The sequence below is a fragment of the Acanthochromis polyacanthus genome, chromosome 11 (genome assembly GCF_021347895.1).
Source record: "Acanthochromis polyacanthus isolate Apoly-LR-REF ecotype Palm Island chromosome 11, KAUST_Apoly_ChrSc, whole genome shotgun sequence".
Taxonomy (NCBI): Eukaryota; Metazoa; Chordata; class Actinopteri; family Pomacentridae; genus Acanthochromis; species Acanthochromis polyacanthus.
The window spans coordinates 4,283,243-4,300,947 of NC_067123.1; the positions used below are offsets into that span (position 1 = coordinate 4,283,243).

The following is a 17,705-nucleotide window of genomic DNA, read 5'->3' on the forward strand; positions in this document are numbered from 1 at the left end:
TAAGCTGTAGTGGTGATATTTCCCACATTTCCAGCCGACGGTGAACGCAGCACAAAGCGCCTCCCAAACCGGAAGTCAGACAAACATCAGCTGAACTGAGGTTAAGTAACTGAGGAGCAGCAGAACAACACGAGTCGTCTCCGTTCAGAGCAGGTAAGGTATTGATTTAGAATCATTAACGTGCTGCTTTCAGGTTTTCTCTTTAAAAAGCTGATTATCGATCCGGTGTTGAGCCATACAAAAGGGACTTTAGTCGACAAAAATAACCTTCATGAACCATTTCAGTCCTCTGTAAACTTCTTTTTAAACCTTTAAATGACCAGTTCAGCTCATTTAATGTCCTTTTCTAGATGTTATTAGTGCATCAAAATGACCCGATTTCACTCATTCTTTTATTGTTGGTGAATCTGTTGATTGATTTCTGCTTTAATGGATTAGTCTTCTCAGAAAATGGTGAAAAATGTTAAATACTGTGTTTCAGATCTCAGAATCACGTCCTCAAATGTCTGATTTTCTCCACAACCCAAACATATTCAATTTACATTCATAAATAATTACAGAATCTGAAGAATATTCACATTTTAAAAGGTGAAATTGGAAAATTGCGACTTATTTTCTTTAAAAAGCTACTTCATGACGACTCAGTTTGGACTGGATTTGGACTTAATTATAGACAATTCATTGATCGGTTTTGTTTTTGGTTCTGATCTCATTCCAGACAGCTTTAAGACCAGAGTGAGGCTAACTTTTGGGCTGATTTTTAGACTTTTTCTGGACTTCGGTAATGATTGCTGCACTCAGCCAGCAGACGATTATTGATTAAGTAAATACTAAAGTGGTTCTCCAACCATCCTCCGTTTTCTCTTTGTCTTCTAGCAGTTTGGTTCAGGAAACATCATGTTAGAACCTCAGGCTGATCGGGTCAGGACGCTGGAAGAATGGGAGGAATACTGGCAAAAGGACAACATTGGATTCCACATAGACCACGTGAACCCGTAAAGAGGCTTTTATCTGCTTTCTTAGTGGACGAAGAGTCAAATCTAAAGTCTTCTACGTGCATGTGTGACTTATTATGATTATATGAACTGTAAATTCATTCACAGGAGTGTTTTTGGCTGTTAGTTGAGTGTTTTTAAACTGTTTCTTCACAGTATGCTGGAGAACAACATTGATAAAGTTCTAAATGGACGAAAAGGAGTTCGCTTCTTCTTCCCTCTGTGTGGGAAAGCTGTAGACATGAAATGGTAGGAAAAAAACGTCCACCGTATTCTAATGATACGAGATGCATTTAGCAGCTTTTTCCTGAAGGATTAAAGGTGTGTCTGCCATCCCATAATGCTCCTGCTGCTGTCTGTGGCGGTCAGGCTGGCAGACAGGGGGCACTCGGTGGTCGGGGTGGAGATCTCTGAGAAGGCAGTCCGACAGTTCTTTGAGGAGAACAACATGACGTACAGCGAGGAGGCTGCAGCTGGAGTACCTGGAGCAAAGGTGTTCAAGGTAGGACCCTGGAGGAGGACCAGGACCACCATGGAAGGAACTGATACTTCTGCTCTTCTAGGATCTTCTATGAGTGTTTTTGTGGCGGTTTCACAGGATTTTGAGGAGATACGGTGTGTCATTTTGTAGTGATTTCGACTTTTTCTGGTCATTTCACATGTTCTGTTGTGATTTTGAGTATTTCTGTGGTGATTTTCTGTTCATTTCTGGTGATTTAGAATCTTTTTGTAGTGAATTTGAGGAATTCTGTGGTGATTTTGACTTCCTGGTGATGTTTTTGATGCGATGGGATTTTTGGTGGTGATTTTATGGTCATTTGTTGTGATTTTTAGTCGTCTTGTGTTGATATCACACATTTTTGTTGCAATTTTGAGTCTTTTTGTGTTGATTTCACATATTTTATCGTGATTTTCAGTCTTTTTGGTGATTTTTGTGGTGATTTTCCGTCCATTTGTTGTGATTTTCAGTCTTTTTGTAGAGATTGTGAGGCGTTCTGTTGTGATTCCAGTCTTTTTCTGGTGGTGATTGAGTATTTTTGTGTTCATTTCAATAGATTTTGTGGTGATGTTGTGTCTTTTTATAGTGATTAAGGGTCTACGTGATGATTTTTCTGGTTATTTCTGTTTTTAAGCCTCATAATGGAATTTTCATGCTTTTGTTGTGACTTCACATCTTTTTATGTTGATTTTCTAACCATTTGCGGTGATCATGAGTCTTTTTGAAGTGAATCCGGCCTTTTTCTAGTGATTTCACACATTTTTTGTTGTGATTTTGAATATTTTTGTGTTGATTTTACATGTTTTGTGGTGATTTTGTGTCTTTTTGTAGCGATTTTGAGACATTATGTCATGATTTTGATTTTTTTATGATAATTTCACTTTCTTTTGTGGTGATTTTGTGTTGATTTTTCGTGATTTTAGGTCTTTTGTTGGGTTTTCTGAAGTTTTTGTTGTGATTTTGTGTCTTTTTATAGTGATTTTGAGTCTGTGATGATTTTGGCATCTTTTCTGATCATTTCAAGTCTTTGTGGCGACCTTACGTCTTTTAATGGCGGTTTTTGCTGTAACTTCTCATCTTTTTCTGGATTTTAAGTCTTTGTGGTTATTGAAGTCCGTTGGGTTTTTTTTGTCATTAGCTGTATATCCTGTCTTCTGTCACTGGAATCAGAGCTCTGTTCCCACCACGTGGTAAATGACTTGAAATAAGGAAAGCGTCGGCGTCTTACTCGGACAAAGTTTTTCATCCAGTGTTTTTGTTCCACAGAGCTCAGAGAAAAGCATCTCCCTCTATCAGTGCGACCTGTACGACTTCTCCAGGTGAGCGAACTACATGTGGTTTTTATCCTTTCTGAAGTTTAAACTACTTTAATTAAATCCCTTTCTCCTGATTTCACAGCTCAGTCGAGGGTCAGTTTGGAGCGATCTGGGACCGAGGATCTCTGGTGGCCGTCAACCCTCAAGACCGAGAAAAGTAAGAACAGATCCAAGAATGGTCTTAATCTGTATTTAAATCAGTCATTCTTCTAATTATTGTCCATCTAATCTGCAGATATGCTGCTCTGATGGTTTCTCTGATGGCCAAAGACTGCAGATACCTCGTGGACAATTTGCTGTACAACCCCACATTATATAAAGGTCCGTTGTTATTATTATTATTTATTCTGCTCTAATAATACGAGATGCACGTGTATCAAACTGAAGCTGTTTATTTTCACTTTAACTTGTCATTTTAAAGCTCCTCTGGCCTGTTTTTGTGTCGTAGGTCCTCCGTTTTTTGTTCCTGATGAGCAGCTTCACAGCCTGTTTGGTGAGTTTTATTTAGTTTTATTTAGTTTTATTTAGTTTTATTTAAAACCGTCTTTTTTAAGAAGCTGCTAAAAGCTGAAGTTGTATTTATTTATTTTATGTGATATTTCTAATTCTTTTCTTTTTAATTCTGAGCTGTTTAAATGATAAATATTCAAATAGATCAACCAAAAACAGAAACGTGGAAGCGTTTTATACACAATCGTAGAAATATCTGACTACTTGAGAACAAAAAAACAATTTTAATGATGATTAAATGTAATAAAATATATTTTGTGGTAAATGTGCATCTTTCTGTGTTGGTTTGAAGTCTTTTATGGTAAATTTGGGTCTACTTTGGGTGTTTTTTTGTGGTGATTTAACATCTTTGGGGACGATTTCAGAATTTGTGACATCAAACTTTCCCCGTAAATGACCTAGAATTAAACTATAGTAATTTCTGTCTGAGCTTTATAAAAACGTATGTTTAGATATGCAAATGAGGTACTACATAATTTTTAAAAAGTCCTAATTTACATTTATTTATTTATTCATATCTAAAAAAAAAAATAAATAAATAAATATTTATTCATATCTGAGATAACTGTGGTAAATTTGTGCATTTTTGTGGTGATTTATAGTTTGTTTTTTTGAGTGATTTTTTGCATCTTTTGTGTTGATTTTGTGTTTTCTTTCCTGGTAATTATTTTTTGTGTGTGTGTGTGTGTGTGATTTTGATTTTTTTATTTTAATAAATTTGGGATGTTAATTTAGGCTTTTTTCCCCCGGTATTTATTTTTCTTTTAGTGAATTTGATTCTTTTTGTTTTAATAAATTTCAGATTTTTATTATTTTTCTTGTGGTCATTTTGAGTCTTTTGAGTTGATTTCAGATTTTGTGACACCAAAAACTTTCTCAGTAAATCACTTCAAATAAAACAATAATATTTAATATTATCAAAATACATGTTTAAATCTGCAAATCAGGTATTATACATCTAAAAATGCCCTAATTTATTTCTTTTTGTGATGATTTTGAGTCTTTTTGTGGTAAATTAGCACCTTTTGTGGTCGTTTTTGGGGAAGGTTTCTGGTGATTTTACTGTTTTTTGTGGTATTTTTTCATCTTTCTGTGGCGATTTCATTTTTCCTGATGACTGAGTGTTCTTGTGGTTAATTTATACATTTTGTGGTCATTTTGGGGAAGGTTTCAGGTGATTTTACTGTTTTTTGTGGTATTTTTTCATCTTTCTGTGGCGATTTCATTTTTCCTGATGACTGAGTGTTTTTGTGGTTAATTTATACATTTTGTGGTCATTTTGGGGAAGGTTTCAGGTGATTTTACTGTTTTTTGTGGTATTTTTTCATCTTTCTGTGGCGATTTCATTTTTCCTGATGACTTTGAGTGTTCTTGTGGTTAATTTATACATTTTGTGGTCATTTTGGGGAAGGTTTCAGGTGATTTTACTGTTTTTTGTGGTATTTTTTCATCTTTCTGTGGCGATTTCATTTTTCCTGATGACTGAGTGTTCTTGTGGTTAATTTATACATTTTGTGGTCATTTTGGGGAAGGTTTCAGGTGATTTTACTGTTTTTTGTGGTATTTTTTCATCTTTCTGTGGCGATTTCATTTTTCCTGATGACTTTGAGTGTTTTTGTGGTTAATTTATACATTTTGTGGTCATTTTGGGGAAGGTTTCAGGTGATTTTACTGTTTTTTGTGGTATTTTTTCATCTTTCTGTGGCGATTTCATTTTTCCTGATGACTTTGAGTGTTTTTGTGGTTAATTTATACATTTTGTGGTCATTTTGGGGAAGGTTTCAGGTGATTTTACTGTTTTTTGTGGTATTTTTTCATCTTTCTGTGGCGATTTCATTTTTCCTGATGACTTTGAGTGTTTTTGTGGTTAATTTATACATTTTGTGGTCATTTTGGGGAAGGTTTCAGGTGATTTTACTGTTTTTTTGAGGTAATTTTGCATCTTTCTGTGCTCATTTTGTGCCACCAGTAGATTACTTGGAGTGAGACGATGGTATTTAATGATGAATTCTCTTTTTAAAATCATGATAATGAATCTGAGAACATTTCTTTTCCTGCAGGTCACTGCTGTAACATCGAGCTGCTGCAGGCTGCAGACGCTCTGACAGACAGAACCAGGAAGTGGGGGCTGGATTATCTGACTGAAAAGGTTCACCTGCTCACCCCCAAGAGCTGAAGTCCTCAGAAAGAAAAGTTCTGCTTTTTAAACTTCTCAGAAAATGGATCATGTACAAAAAAAGAGAAAAAAAACTCATTAAAAATGTTTTGCAACAAGATTTTTGTGGCTTTTATGAATCCAGTTTGTAGATACCAGGTAGAAATAATGATTTTAGGTTTGTTTTTATGAATTAATATAAATACTGCAGACAGAACAGCTGAACAGGAGAAACTTTTATTCAGAGATATCACTGGAACAGTTACCCTGGAGATTTCTGAGAACAATGCCACAATATTTTGTTGTATTTTCTGTTTTTTGAGCAATTTTGAGTCTTTTTCTAGTTTTATTTGGGTGGTTTTCTGGTGATTTTAGGTCATTTTAAGTGGTGATTTTGAATCTTTTTCTAGTTGTCTTTGATAGTTTTCTGTTGCTTTTAAGTCATTTGATGGTAAATTTTAATCTTTTTGTGTTTAATTTGCATCTTTGTGCTGATTTTGAGTCTTTGTGGTGAATTTAGATCCATTTGTGGTGGTTTCATTATATTTTCTTGTAATTTTTAGGTCATTCGGTGGTGATTATGAATCCTTTTGTGGTTTTCTTTGGAGATATTCTGGTAATTTTAGGCCATCTGGTGGTAAAGTTTAGTCTTTCTGTGATAACAGTGTTTTCTGATGACTTTAAATCTTTGAGCCTTTTATTATTAATCAGATGTTTTAGTGGGAAAAGTACTTCTATGGTGATTTAAATTTTTTTTCTTGTGATTTTAAGTGTTTTTGTGCTGATTTTGAGTCTTTTGTGGTAAATTTACATCTGTCACATCATTATATTTTCTCTTAATTTTAGGTATTTTGTGATCATTTTTAGTCCTTTTGTGATAAATTTGCATCTTTTGTTGTCATTTTGGTCTTTTATTATTTCACTTGTTGTGGTGATATTGTAACATCATCAAACTTTATCAGTAGATTACACTGAATAAGACTTAATGACTCAAAATCACCACAAAAAGAAACGATATCGCCCGTGTTCATGCAGTTTTCCTGGAAACAACATTCTATGAAGGGTTCCTTATTGGTTCTGAAACAAAATGTTTTGTAATGCTGCCACTCAGTGGTCAAAGCGGGAAGTTATTTTGGGTGGATTTATTTAGTTCTACAGAAGATCCAGGGAAAAGTTCTCCATCCTAGAGGAAATGGATACAGACACAAGCAGCTGTATCTACATGAAACTAAAAGTGAAGTGTGAACCGACTAAGCACACAGAATACATAGAAGAAACTGAAGTTCTCCCTCATTCTTCTTCAGAAACTGATCAAACTGGTTCCACAGGGATCCTGAGTCACCAAAACCTTTCAGGTCCAGACTCTAGTTCTCAGCTGGATTGAGATCTGGACTCTGACTCGGCCTCCAGAACTTTCTCCTTGCGGTCTTCAAACCATTTCTGAGGATCTTTGTCTGTTTGCTTCGACTCAAATCTAATCTTCTCCAAGTCTCAGTTCTCTTCAGACTGCATCAGGTCCTCCAGGATTTCTGCAGACTTTGCTGCATTCATTGACCCTCTACCTTTACAAGCCTCAGGACCTGCAGCTGAGGAACATCATGATGCTGCCACCACCGTGCTTCACGTCATGATGCTGCCTCCACCGTGCTTCACGTCATGACGCTGCCTCCACCGTGCTTCACGTCATGACGCTGCCTCCACCGTGCTTCACGTCATGACGCTGCCTCCACCGTGCTTCACGTCATCATGCTGCCTCCACCGTGCTTCACGTCATCATGCTGCCTCCACCGTGCTTCACGTCATGACGCTGCCTCCACCGTGCTTCACGTCATCACGCTGCCTCCACCGTGCTTCACGTCATCACGCTGCCTCCACCGTGCTTCACGTCATCACGCTGCCTCCACCGCGCTTCACGTCATGACGCTGCCTCCACCGCGCTTCACGTCATGACGCTGCCTCCACCGCGCTTCACGTCATGACGCTGCCTCCACCGCGCTTCACGTCATGACGCTGCCTCCACCGCGCTTCACGTCATGACGCTGCCTCCACCGCGCTTCACGTCATGACGCTGCCTCCACCGCGCTTCACGTCATTACGCTGCCACCACCGTGCTTCACGTCATGACGCTGCCACCACCGTGCTTCACGTCATGATGCTGCCACCACCGTGCTTCACGTCATGACGCTGCCTCCACCGTGCTTCACGTCATGATGCTGCCACCACCGTGCTTCACGTCATGATGCTGCCACCACCGTGCTTCACGTCATTACGCTGCCACCACCGTGCTTCACGTCATGATGCTGCCTCCACCGTGCTTCACGTCATGATGCTGCCTCCACCGTGCTTCACGTCATGATGCTGCCACCACCGTGCTTCACGTCATGACGCTGCCTCCACCGTGCTTCACGTCATGATGCTGCCACCACCGTGCTTCACGTCATGATGCTGCCACCACCATGCTTCACGTCATGATGCTGCCACCACCGTGCTTCTCAGTGGGAATGGTGTAAAACATCTACTGTGGTGGACATAAAGCTCCATCCTGGTCTCCTCAGACCAAAGAACCTTCTTCCAGGTGTCTTCAGAGTCTCCACATGTCTTCTGGTGAACTCTAGTCCACATTTAATTGGAGCTTTTTCCAACATTTTTTTTCTCTTTGTCTCCATAAAGCTTTCCCTGGTGAAGAACAGACAACAGTTGTTGGATGAACAGTCTCTAACATCTCAGCTGCTGAAGCTGGAACTCCTTCAGAGGACTCATAGGAGTCTTGGTGGCCCCCCTCTCTAGTCTCTTTCTTCCCGGATGTCCTCCTCTAGTCAGATTTATTCATGTGTCATCTTCCTTCCATTTCTTAATGATGCTAAAAATGTGCTTCCACTTTGACACAAAATAGTCTTATTTGAAAATTCCTCTTAGAAATATTTTAAATTAATCGTGATTCAATGTTGAAAAGCAGAAAATGTGGAAAACAAGGAGGCTGAATACTTTTACAGTCACTTTCTGTCCGTAGCACTACAAATGGTGGATTTGTGGATATTTAAGTGTCTGGTTGTGGCTCTAGCTGACATGTCTGTTCTTGTGTTTCTCACGTATTTGTTGCTCCGTATTATTTAAAAAAAAGCTGCATTTTAAGGCGGCCTTTCATGGTCTCTGTTAGAGGAGTGTCTGTGGACTAAAGCTTTCTGTACGTTGTTGTTTAAAGACACACCTGGCAGGTTATGGATTAACTGGATGGTTGATGATTGATCGCCTGTTAAACGTCTCAAAGGCTTTAGTGCACATTTAGACAACTTTAACCCTTTTCTAACCATAAGCTTCTAGATTTTTAAACATTTATCGAAGTCAGAGAAGACGCCCCTTTGCATGCTGCGTCTGTCAGTTAATATTTTCTGATTTATGAGTGACAAGGAGATGTTTAAAATGCCTTTAGCACAGACATTTGGCTGTAACATATTGACAAAATGAAACCAGAAATAAAGGATTTCTGTTCTAGGAATTAATGCAAATTAGAGTATTTTAGATATTTAGTACCGAGCACATTTAAATACACAATTTAAGACACCCCATAATACAGATATTAGTCTAATGATTTTTGCATATTTGGCCCCATCTTTTATTGCATTTGATGACAAAGTCGGTTGGATCTGTTTTCCTGTTTTTGATGAACTCATTTGGTTTCCAGAACTTTTGTTTTCCAGGGGTTCTTCCCGTCTGGGTTGTTTTTGATGAGAAAATCCTCCACGATATGCGAGGCACAATATTGCAAAGTAAAGTTTAGATTTTAGTTTGTTTTTGTCCTTTTTACTGATAAAATACGGCTCATCCTAAACACATTTCCTGCCTCGACCACTGAGTGGCAGCATTACAACAACAGTCTGGTGTTTAACAGATCTTACATCTGAGTCTGACACTAAACGGTTTGTATCACTTTGCCTCAGAACCAATAAGGAGCCCTTCATAGACTGTCTTTTTATTATTAATGATGGAAAACGTCTTTCTAATGGTGATTTAGGTTCTTTTTCTTGTAATTTTTAAGTCATTTGGTGGTGATTATGAATCGCTTTGTGGTAAATTTGCGTCCTTGTAGTGACTTTGAATCTTTTTGTAGTTTTTTTTGGTGGTTTCCCTCTGGGGATTAATAAAGTCAGTCTAAGTCGAAGGTATTCTGTTGATTTTAGGTCATTTTAAGCCATTTGGTGGTGAGTTTGGATCCGTTTCTCGTCGTCTTTGGTGTTTTTTCTGGTAATTTTATGTCATCTGGTGGTAAATTGAATTAATAGAAGGAAATATCAGTTAAGCATACAATTTAGTGGGTACTAATAGAGCTTAATACTAACAATGCTGTGACAGTTCCTGTATTTATGAAAGTTGTCATACTTTAGAGAGGTGATGATTCACATTTACGGTCATTTAGGAGGACATAGTTTGTGTTTCTACAGTTAGTATTAAGTTGAAGTGAAGATTGTCTGAAAGGTTTCAACAATAACTGTCCTCTAGAAGGTCACATTTACTGGATTAGACTGCATCACGTACAGATAGGAGTCATTAAACTGGCAGCTGAGAGCGCACAGCATTGGTTTACACTTACAGTTAGAGATATTTCCCATATTTCCGCTGCCCCCTGAACGCAGCATGAAACTCCTCCCAGACCAGAAGTCGGACTGGGTGCAGTTGTGAGTTTTCTCCTGTCAAACACCGTTTTCATCCTCATCCTGCTTCTATTTCTGGAGCCGTGAACCAACCTGACCAGCTGGTAGAAGAAACTCCTGATAAATAACTCGGTCGTCTACATTCAGATCAGGTAAGTTCTTCATTTGAACACACACATATATGTTAAAAAAAAACAAACAAACTTGTAGGTTTCAAGTTTCCTCTCAAAAGTAGGATGGCTGGTTTCATGCTGCTGTAAGATAAGAGTGATCTGATATCTCTGTTCAACTGTAAAGCATTTAATTCTAATTTAAAAATAATTTAAACCTTATAAAGTGCATTTAAAACAGGAGCTGAACCAAAGTGCTGCATGATTCTACATAGCTATGACTTACAAACAATATGACAATAAAATGAGGAAAAATCAAAGATACAACACAATGAAAGTGTTTAACATGATGTTATAAAATCTATCTCCTGCAGGTGTTTGGTGAGTTTCCGTAGTTTGTTTTCCCACATAGCATAAAGGAATGCCATTAACTCATTAATCTGGATCAGATACAGCTCTACCATGTGGGTCAAAAGTTGGACCTTCCAGTTCTGCAGTTCTGATTCATCGATTAACTGACGTTAATAATTCAACAGATAAAACATACATTCACCAACAAGGCTGAAGATAAAGGATGTCAGTAAATCGGGGAGCTTAGCTAGTAAAGGGGCACCATGACAAAGACTCTAGTGGTGATTAATGACCTCCAACTAGAGCTCACACATGCAAGTTAAGAGTTCAGTGTGGGTTGATTTTAGACTGGTTTTTGACTTGGTTTAATGATTCTACCAACTGAAAATGTAGTAACCAATAAGGCAGATGTATTTTAGATGAGCTTTAGCCAGGTGGAGCATCTCACTAGCTGGGTTTCCATTACAGTTTTTTGCAAAATAAAAGCGATTATTTCTAAAATTTCAACAAAGTATATTTGCGCTTTGAATGTGTTTCCATTGAAGGTTGTTCTGGGCAGAAGCATCGTAACTCTCGTAAAATATCATCCCGCAAGATTTCACTGCAGGAAGATGAATGCCCAAAACCTGTTTCCATCTCCTCATAACACTCTGCATTCCTCTGCTGTTTGCTGTCTAGTATGGCAGTGATGTTTTTCTCAAGAATAACGGCAAGAAAAGTCTTGGTCTCCTCTTCTGTCCACACGTACCGCGCCATGTTTACTCCGAGAGAACTGGTCATGTGACCAGGTACGTCACGTCCGGTGACGTATAATTGCGGAAAAAGTGTTTCCATTGAGCTTTTGCGATATTTTTCAATATAAACGTCTGAAAAACCACCTCATGAGAGCGTAAAAACTTCTTAGCGATATTTTAGTCCTTTTTCGAAATTCAGGTGTTTCCATTACCAGTGTTTTATTGCGCTATTTACATTTTGCGCATGTCTAAGGGTAATGGAAACGCAGCTACAGTTTAATATTGTACAGACCAGAGGAGACATCGTGGAGAATACAGGAAGTTCCCGTTGGAAAGAAGAGAGCCTTGTATTAGTTTAGCGAGTAAAGGGGCACCATGACAAAGACTTCTGTGGAGGTTAATGACCTTCAATTAAAGCTCTTGCATGCAAGTTGAGAGTAGCTTTGGGGCTGATGTTAGACTGGATTTGGACTTGGTTTTAGTCTTGATTTAGACTGCTTGAAGACTGGATTTAGGCTAATGTTTTGGCTGATTTTAGGCTTTCCTTTCAACAGGATTTAGACTTGCTAAATGGTTTAACTAATAATAACATAACTGACAAGGCAGAAAACAAACCATGTCAGAACATGCATTGTAAAGTAGCTGTATTACTGGGCTTTAGCTAGCAATGGGCACCATGACAAAGACGCTAGTGGTTGCTAATGACCTCCACCTAGAGCTCATACATGCACTGGACTTGGTTTTAATCTTGTTCCAGATTGCTTTAAGACATCTTCTGGTCTGATTTTAGGCTGGGTTTTCAGCTGAATTTAGACTTGTTTAATGAATTAATTAACAACAATTATTGTAACCGATAAAGCAGAAGACAAACCAAAAGTTATTGTAGAGTAGCTGTATTACTAAGCTAGCGATGGGCACCATGACAAAGACTTCTGTGGTGATTAATGATCTCCAACTAGAGCTCTTGCATGCGAGTTGATACTAGCTTCTGGGCTGATTTTAGATTGGATTGGGACTGTATTTGGATGAAGCTATAGACAGGTTCTGGACATGCTTTGTACTTCACATCTGTCTTGTTCTAGACTGCTTTAAGACTGGATTTAGATTTGGTTTTCACCTGGATATTTTAACCGATAAGGCAGGAAACAAACCACATACATGTCAGCAAACATACTGCAGAGTAGCTGTATTACCGGGCTTTAGCTAGCTATGGGCACCATGACAAAGACTTCTGTGCCGGATAATGTTCTCCAGTTTAAGCTGACTTAATTTAGATCAGCTGGGGTTACCAGGACACCATTTTTTGCAGATATTTGGCTCATTTCTGTCGACAAAGCTGCTCTCTAAAGGCCTGTTTTCATGTTTTTATGTGCATCTTTACTCAGCATCATCTTCTTACCTCCATCTGCAGCTGCAGATATGAATGCTGTTCACTCCACTTTCTATTTTGTCTTCGTTTCGCTGCTTTTTGTTGTTTTCTAGCAGTTGGATTCAGGAAAACATCATGCTGGAACCTCAGGCCAATCGGGTGATGACGCTCGCAGAGTGGGAGGAATACTGGAAAAAGGACGACATTGGATTCCATGAAGACCACGTGAACAAGTAAATACCACACTTATCTGCTTTCTCAGTGGGATAAAAGTCTTCTACATGCATGTGTGACTTACTAAGCTTATAGAAACTGTAAATGCACGAGGAACTCCCACAAACTGGTCAGAAAAGGAAATAAGTCACTGTTTTGCAGATCAAATATGGACAATCAGCAAAGATAATTCTGATGTTAGTGTTAAAGTTAAAGAGTTAAGACGTTTTTGTGAACTTAACTGTTTAAAATACCTCCACAGGTGAGTGTTTTTGGCTGTTAATTGAGTGTTTTTAAACTTTTTCTTCACAGTATGCTGGAGAACAACATTGATAAAGTTCTAAATGGACGAAAAGGAGTTCGCTTCTTCTTCCCTCTGTGTGGGAAAGCTGTAGATATGAAATGGTAGGAAAAAAAATCTCTGAATCCACTGAAATACGTCACATTTAGTGTTTAGATTCAGCACCACCATGCCTCACATAATGATGCTCCTACCACCGTGTTTCACTTTGATGATTGTCTGGTGACAAATATTGAGCTTTTAATTATATTAGACGCCCTTCTACATCATATTTAGCGTTTATATTTCTGCTAGAATAAAATCTCTGTAGATTCTCAGAGTTTCAGTGAAAAGCAGCTGAACTTCTCTTCATGGTTCCTGAAGATGTTTCGCCTTCATCCAAGAAGCTTCTAGCAGCTTTTTTCTGAAGGATTAAAGGTGTGTCTGCCATCCCATAATGCTCCTGCTGCTGTCTGTGGCGGTCAGGCTGGCAGACAGGGGGCAATCGGTGGTCGGGGTGGAGATCTCTGAGAAGGCAGTCCGACAGTTCTTTGAGGAGAACAACATGACGTACAGCGAGGAGGCTGCAGCTGGAGTACCTGGAGCAAAGGTGTTCAAGGTAGGACCCTGGAGGAGGACCAGGACCAGAACTGACTTTTTACATCATTTCTGAGCCTCAGAACTTCATCAGTCCAGCAGATAGACACTAAATGAACTAAAAAAAAGCTGGAAAATTACCACAAAAAGAGACCAAATCACCAAAAGAGCCAAAGAAAGATCACAAAGAAACAAAATCAGCACAAAAAGACCCAAAATTACCATTAAAAAAAAAGAGGTAAATACACTACAAAAGGACACAAAACATCCACTTTTGTGGTCATTTTGGGCCATTTTCTGGTGATTTTGCATGTTTTTCTTAGCAAATTTGAACTTTCAAAGCACTTTTTGTGGTGAACTTGTATCTATTTGTGCTAATTTTTCCTGTTTCTTCTGGTGAAATTGTCTCTTTGGGGTGGTTTTGTCATTTTTGTGGCAATTTTTCATCTTTACATGGTGGTTTTGTGTTTTTTCTGTTTTAATTTTTGGTCTTTTGTGGTGATTTTTGATCGTTTTCGTGTCTCTTTTTGTAGTATTTTTTGTGATATTTAGAGGTTTTGTCACAATTTCACCTGTTTTGTGGCAATTTTGGATCCATTTGGTTGTGATTTTGCGTGTTTTTGTTGGCAAATTTGAATGTAGTTTTAGCTCTTTAGGGTGATTTTCTGTCCATTTGTGGTAATTTTGCCTGATTTTTGTGGTTAAATTGAACCTTTCAGGATAGTTTTGCCGCTTTTTGTGGGAATTTTTCATCTTTTTATGGTGATTTTTCTGTGTGGACGTTTTTGTCATGTTTTTTGTGACGATTTACAACTTTTGTTGCAATTTCACCCGTTTTGTGGTGATTTTAGATCTTTTTATGGTGATTTTGTGTTGTTTTTGATGCAATTTTGGGTGTTTTGTGGTGATTTTAGATCTTTTTATGGTGATTTTGTGTTGTTTTTGATGCAATTTTGGGTGTTTTGTGGTGATTTTAGATCTTTTTATGGTGATTTTGTGTTGTTTTTGATGCAATTTTGGGTGTTTTGTGGTGATTTTAGATCTTTTTATGGTGATTTTGAGTTGTTTTTGATGCAATTTTGGGTGTTTTGTGGTGATTTTAGATCTTTTTATGGTGATTTTGAGTTGTTTTTGATGCAATTTTAGGTGTTTTGTGGTGATTTTAGATCTTTTCATGGTGATTTTGAGTTGTTTTTGATGCAATTTTAGGCGTTTTGTGGTGATTTTAGATCTTTTTATGGTGATTTTGAGTTGTTTTTGATGCAATTTTAGGCGTTTTGTGGTGATTTTAGATCTTTTTATGGTGATTTTGAATTGTTTTTAATGCAATTTTAGGTGTTTTGTGGTGATTTTAGATCTTTTTATGGTGATTTTGAATTGTTTTTAATGCAATTTTAGGTGTTTTGTGGTGATTTTAGATCTTTTTATGGTGATTTTGAATTGTTTTTAATGCAATTTTGGGTGTTTTGTGGTGATTTTAGATCTTTTTATGGTGAATTTGTGTCTCTGTGGCTTTTTTTTGTCGTGTTTTTTTGTGACCATTCAGAATTGTAGTCTCTCTTTCACCAGTTTTGTGGTGATTTAGGCTGAAGTTCTTTTTCTCTTTGGTCCACAGAACGCAGAGAAAAGCATCTCCCTCTATCAGTGCGATCTGTACAACTTCTCCAGGTGAGCGAACCACCACCATTTATCATTTCTAAAGTTTAAATTACTTTGACTGAATCCCTTTCTCCTGATTTCACAGCTCAGTTGAGGGTCAGTTTGGAGCGATCTGGGACCGAGGATCTCTGGTGGCCGTCAACCCTCAAGACCGAGAAAAGTAAGAACAGATCCAAGAATGGCTTTTAGACTTTAAGAAAGAAAAAAATACATTTCTTCCTCTTCATATGTGTTTATTCTGCAGATATGCTGCTCTGATGGTGTCTCTGATGGCCAAAGACTGCAGATACCTCGTGGACACTCTGCAGTACAATCCTGAAAAATATGAAGGTACGTTTCCACGTTGTGCCAAAAATATCAGACGAAAGGGGTTCCTTTTCATTTGTTTTGCATTTTAGAATGAGTTTGGTGAGATTTAGAAGCTGTTTTTGTGTGGTAGGTCCTCCGTTTTTTGTGCCTGATGAGCAGCTTCACGCTCTGTTTGGTGAGTTTTATTTAAAACTACACGTTGCTTCAGGTTGTTTTTTGCTGGAAACGCAGCGTTCACACACCAGAATTCTCCTTTAAAGATGCTTTTCTCTTCTTTTCTCAGGTAAAAGCTGCAACATCGAGCTGCTGCAGTCCACAGATATAATGTCAGACATGTGGAGGGACTTTGGGATGGATTACCTGAACGAACGTGTTCTCCTCATCACCCCGAAGAGCAGCTGAAGAAAAAACATTTTGGGGTTTTAGTCTTAGTAAAGTCAAGTCTGAGGCTCCATTCTTATGGAAAATGAGGCTACATGGATGTAAAATGTCCTTTATTTAACTCAATAACTTTAAAAATGCATCATGTCTAAATAAAAGTGACCTTAAAGATGTGTTTGTGCTTTTTAAAATCATGCAAACTGGTAGAAATCATGTTTTAAGTTGTTTTTTTTTGTGCATTATTGCAGCTACTTTAAGTAATATTTAAAATAAAAAAATTGAATTTATATTGAAGATACACAGAAAACTAGACTCACAATACAGAAATCAAAGCAGGGAAACTTTAATGCTGCTTAATACTCTCATAATAACTGTTTTTTCACTTGTACAGTTTTAAAATACCTGCTAAAAGTAACATCATTTGCTTTATTTTTTTTACTGTTTTCATCTGTTTTGGGAAAATGCTGGTGTTGGTGTGAAAAAATCTCTTTAAATTCATCTTTCCATTCTTAAAATGAGCCAGTGATTTCTCAAAATTCATCAGATTCACGTCTTTAAAGGTAATTATTAATCAGGAATATTTAATTTTAAATACAAAACTGATAAACTAAACTTCCACAGCATCAAAGTTAGGTTTATACTTTAAGAATTTTGTATTAACGCTTGATTTTTGTTGGATTCTCGCTGTTTCTTCACTAGTTTGGGCCCTAAAGACTCCACTGATTAGCAGCTCAGTACGTTCACGTTTTCTCTTTAAGTTCTGTATTATTCTGACCTCATGGAGGCTGAATCTGTATTATAGTCTAACCGTCCTTTAGACTAGTTTGAGCCCAGAGCGGTTTAATTTCAGCTTTTGAACCTCGTGAACGTTTAACTCTGGTTCCATAAATCCTTACATGGTGACTGATAAACATCCATATTAACCTGCATGCACAGCTACCATCAATAAGAAAAAATGACATTTTCTGTGGAGTTAAACTATGCTAAAAAAAAAAAAAAAAAAAAAACAGAAAAAAGAAAAATTTGGGCTAAAAAAAAAAACGGAACAGAACAGTTAGAACCAATATTTTTGAGGTACGACAACTTTTTAGTGAACGTTAAGCCAACAAACTACATTTAGTCAAAGATATTCACCAGTTCTAGTGTCTGGAATTGTCCTTGTATGTTAAGATGAAGAGGAATCCTGAGCTTCAAGGTGAAAAAAAATCAATTCACCGGCCTAATTTTACCGTTTCCTCAACTTGAATTTAATTTCAAAAATCAATCTAACACAGAAATGTGTTTTTAAACTCATCTGATGCAACATTATTCTGTTTGTAATGTTTGTTTAAATCAGGATTTTTGCTTTATTACTATCTTGCAGCAGTTTAACGTGGTGCTAAGAGCAGGTTACTTGAATTACTGGAGAAAAAAGTGAAAATATATTCATGTAAAATAGATTATTTATCTAAAAAATCCTTCTTACAGCTCACAGTGCTTTTGGATAATTGAATTAGATTGCACTGTCGTCTGTATATTCAATATTTTTTAAAATCACATTTGATTAAACCTTAACGTCGATGCACAGAATTAAAATAT

General features: G+C 37.5%; 1 protein-coding gene across 4 annotated transcripts; it reads left to right on the forward strand.

The window, feature by feature from the left end:
- Positions 1 to 16,300, forward strand: LOC110963633 (probable thiopurine S-methyltransferase). 4 transcript variants are annotated; one of them, XM_051955475.1, is made up of 9 exons: positions 1 to 153; positions 880 to 995; positions 13,214 to 13,306; positions 13,668 to 13,800; positions 15,394 to 15,446; positions 15,523 to 15,597; positions 15,682 to 15,767; positions 15,877 to 15,921; positions 16,030 to 16,300. In XM_051955475.1, the coding sequence occupies exons 2-9, from the start codon at positions 898 to 900 to the stop codon at positions 16,146 to 16,148; spliced, it is 702 nt and encodes a 233-aa protein (XP_051811435.1). In that variant the 5' UTR covers positions 1 to 153; positions 880 to 897; the 3' UTR covers positions 16,149 to 16,300. The 4 variants fall into 4 exon arrangements, with proteins under 4 accessions (XP_051811435.1, XP_051811439.1, XP_051811438.1 ...); XM_051955479.1 differs by lacking the exons at positions 13,214 to 13,306; positions 13,668 to 13,800; positions 15,394 to 15,446; ... (2 more) ...; positions 15,877 to 15,921; positions 16,030 to 16,300 and adding exons at positions 1,152 to 1,244; positions 1,365 to 1,497; positions 2,761 to 2,813; ... (2 more) ...; positions 3,259 to 3,303; positions 5,381 to 5,596 and having other exon boundaries at positions 30 to 153; positions 877 to 995; XM_051955478.1 differs by lacking the exons at positions 1 to 153; positions 880 to 995 and adding exons at positions 10,102 to 10,276; positions 12,805 to 12,921.
- The last annotated feature ends 1,405 nt before the right edge of the window (positions 16,301 to 17,705 follow it).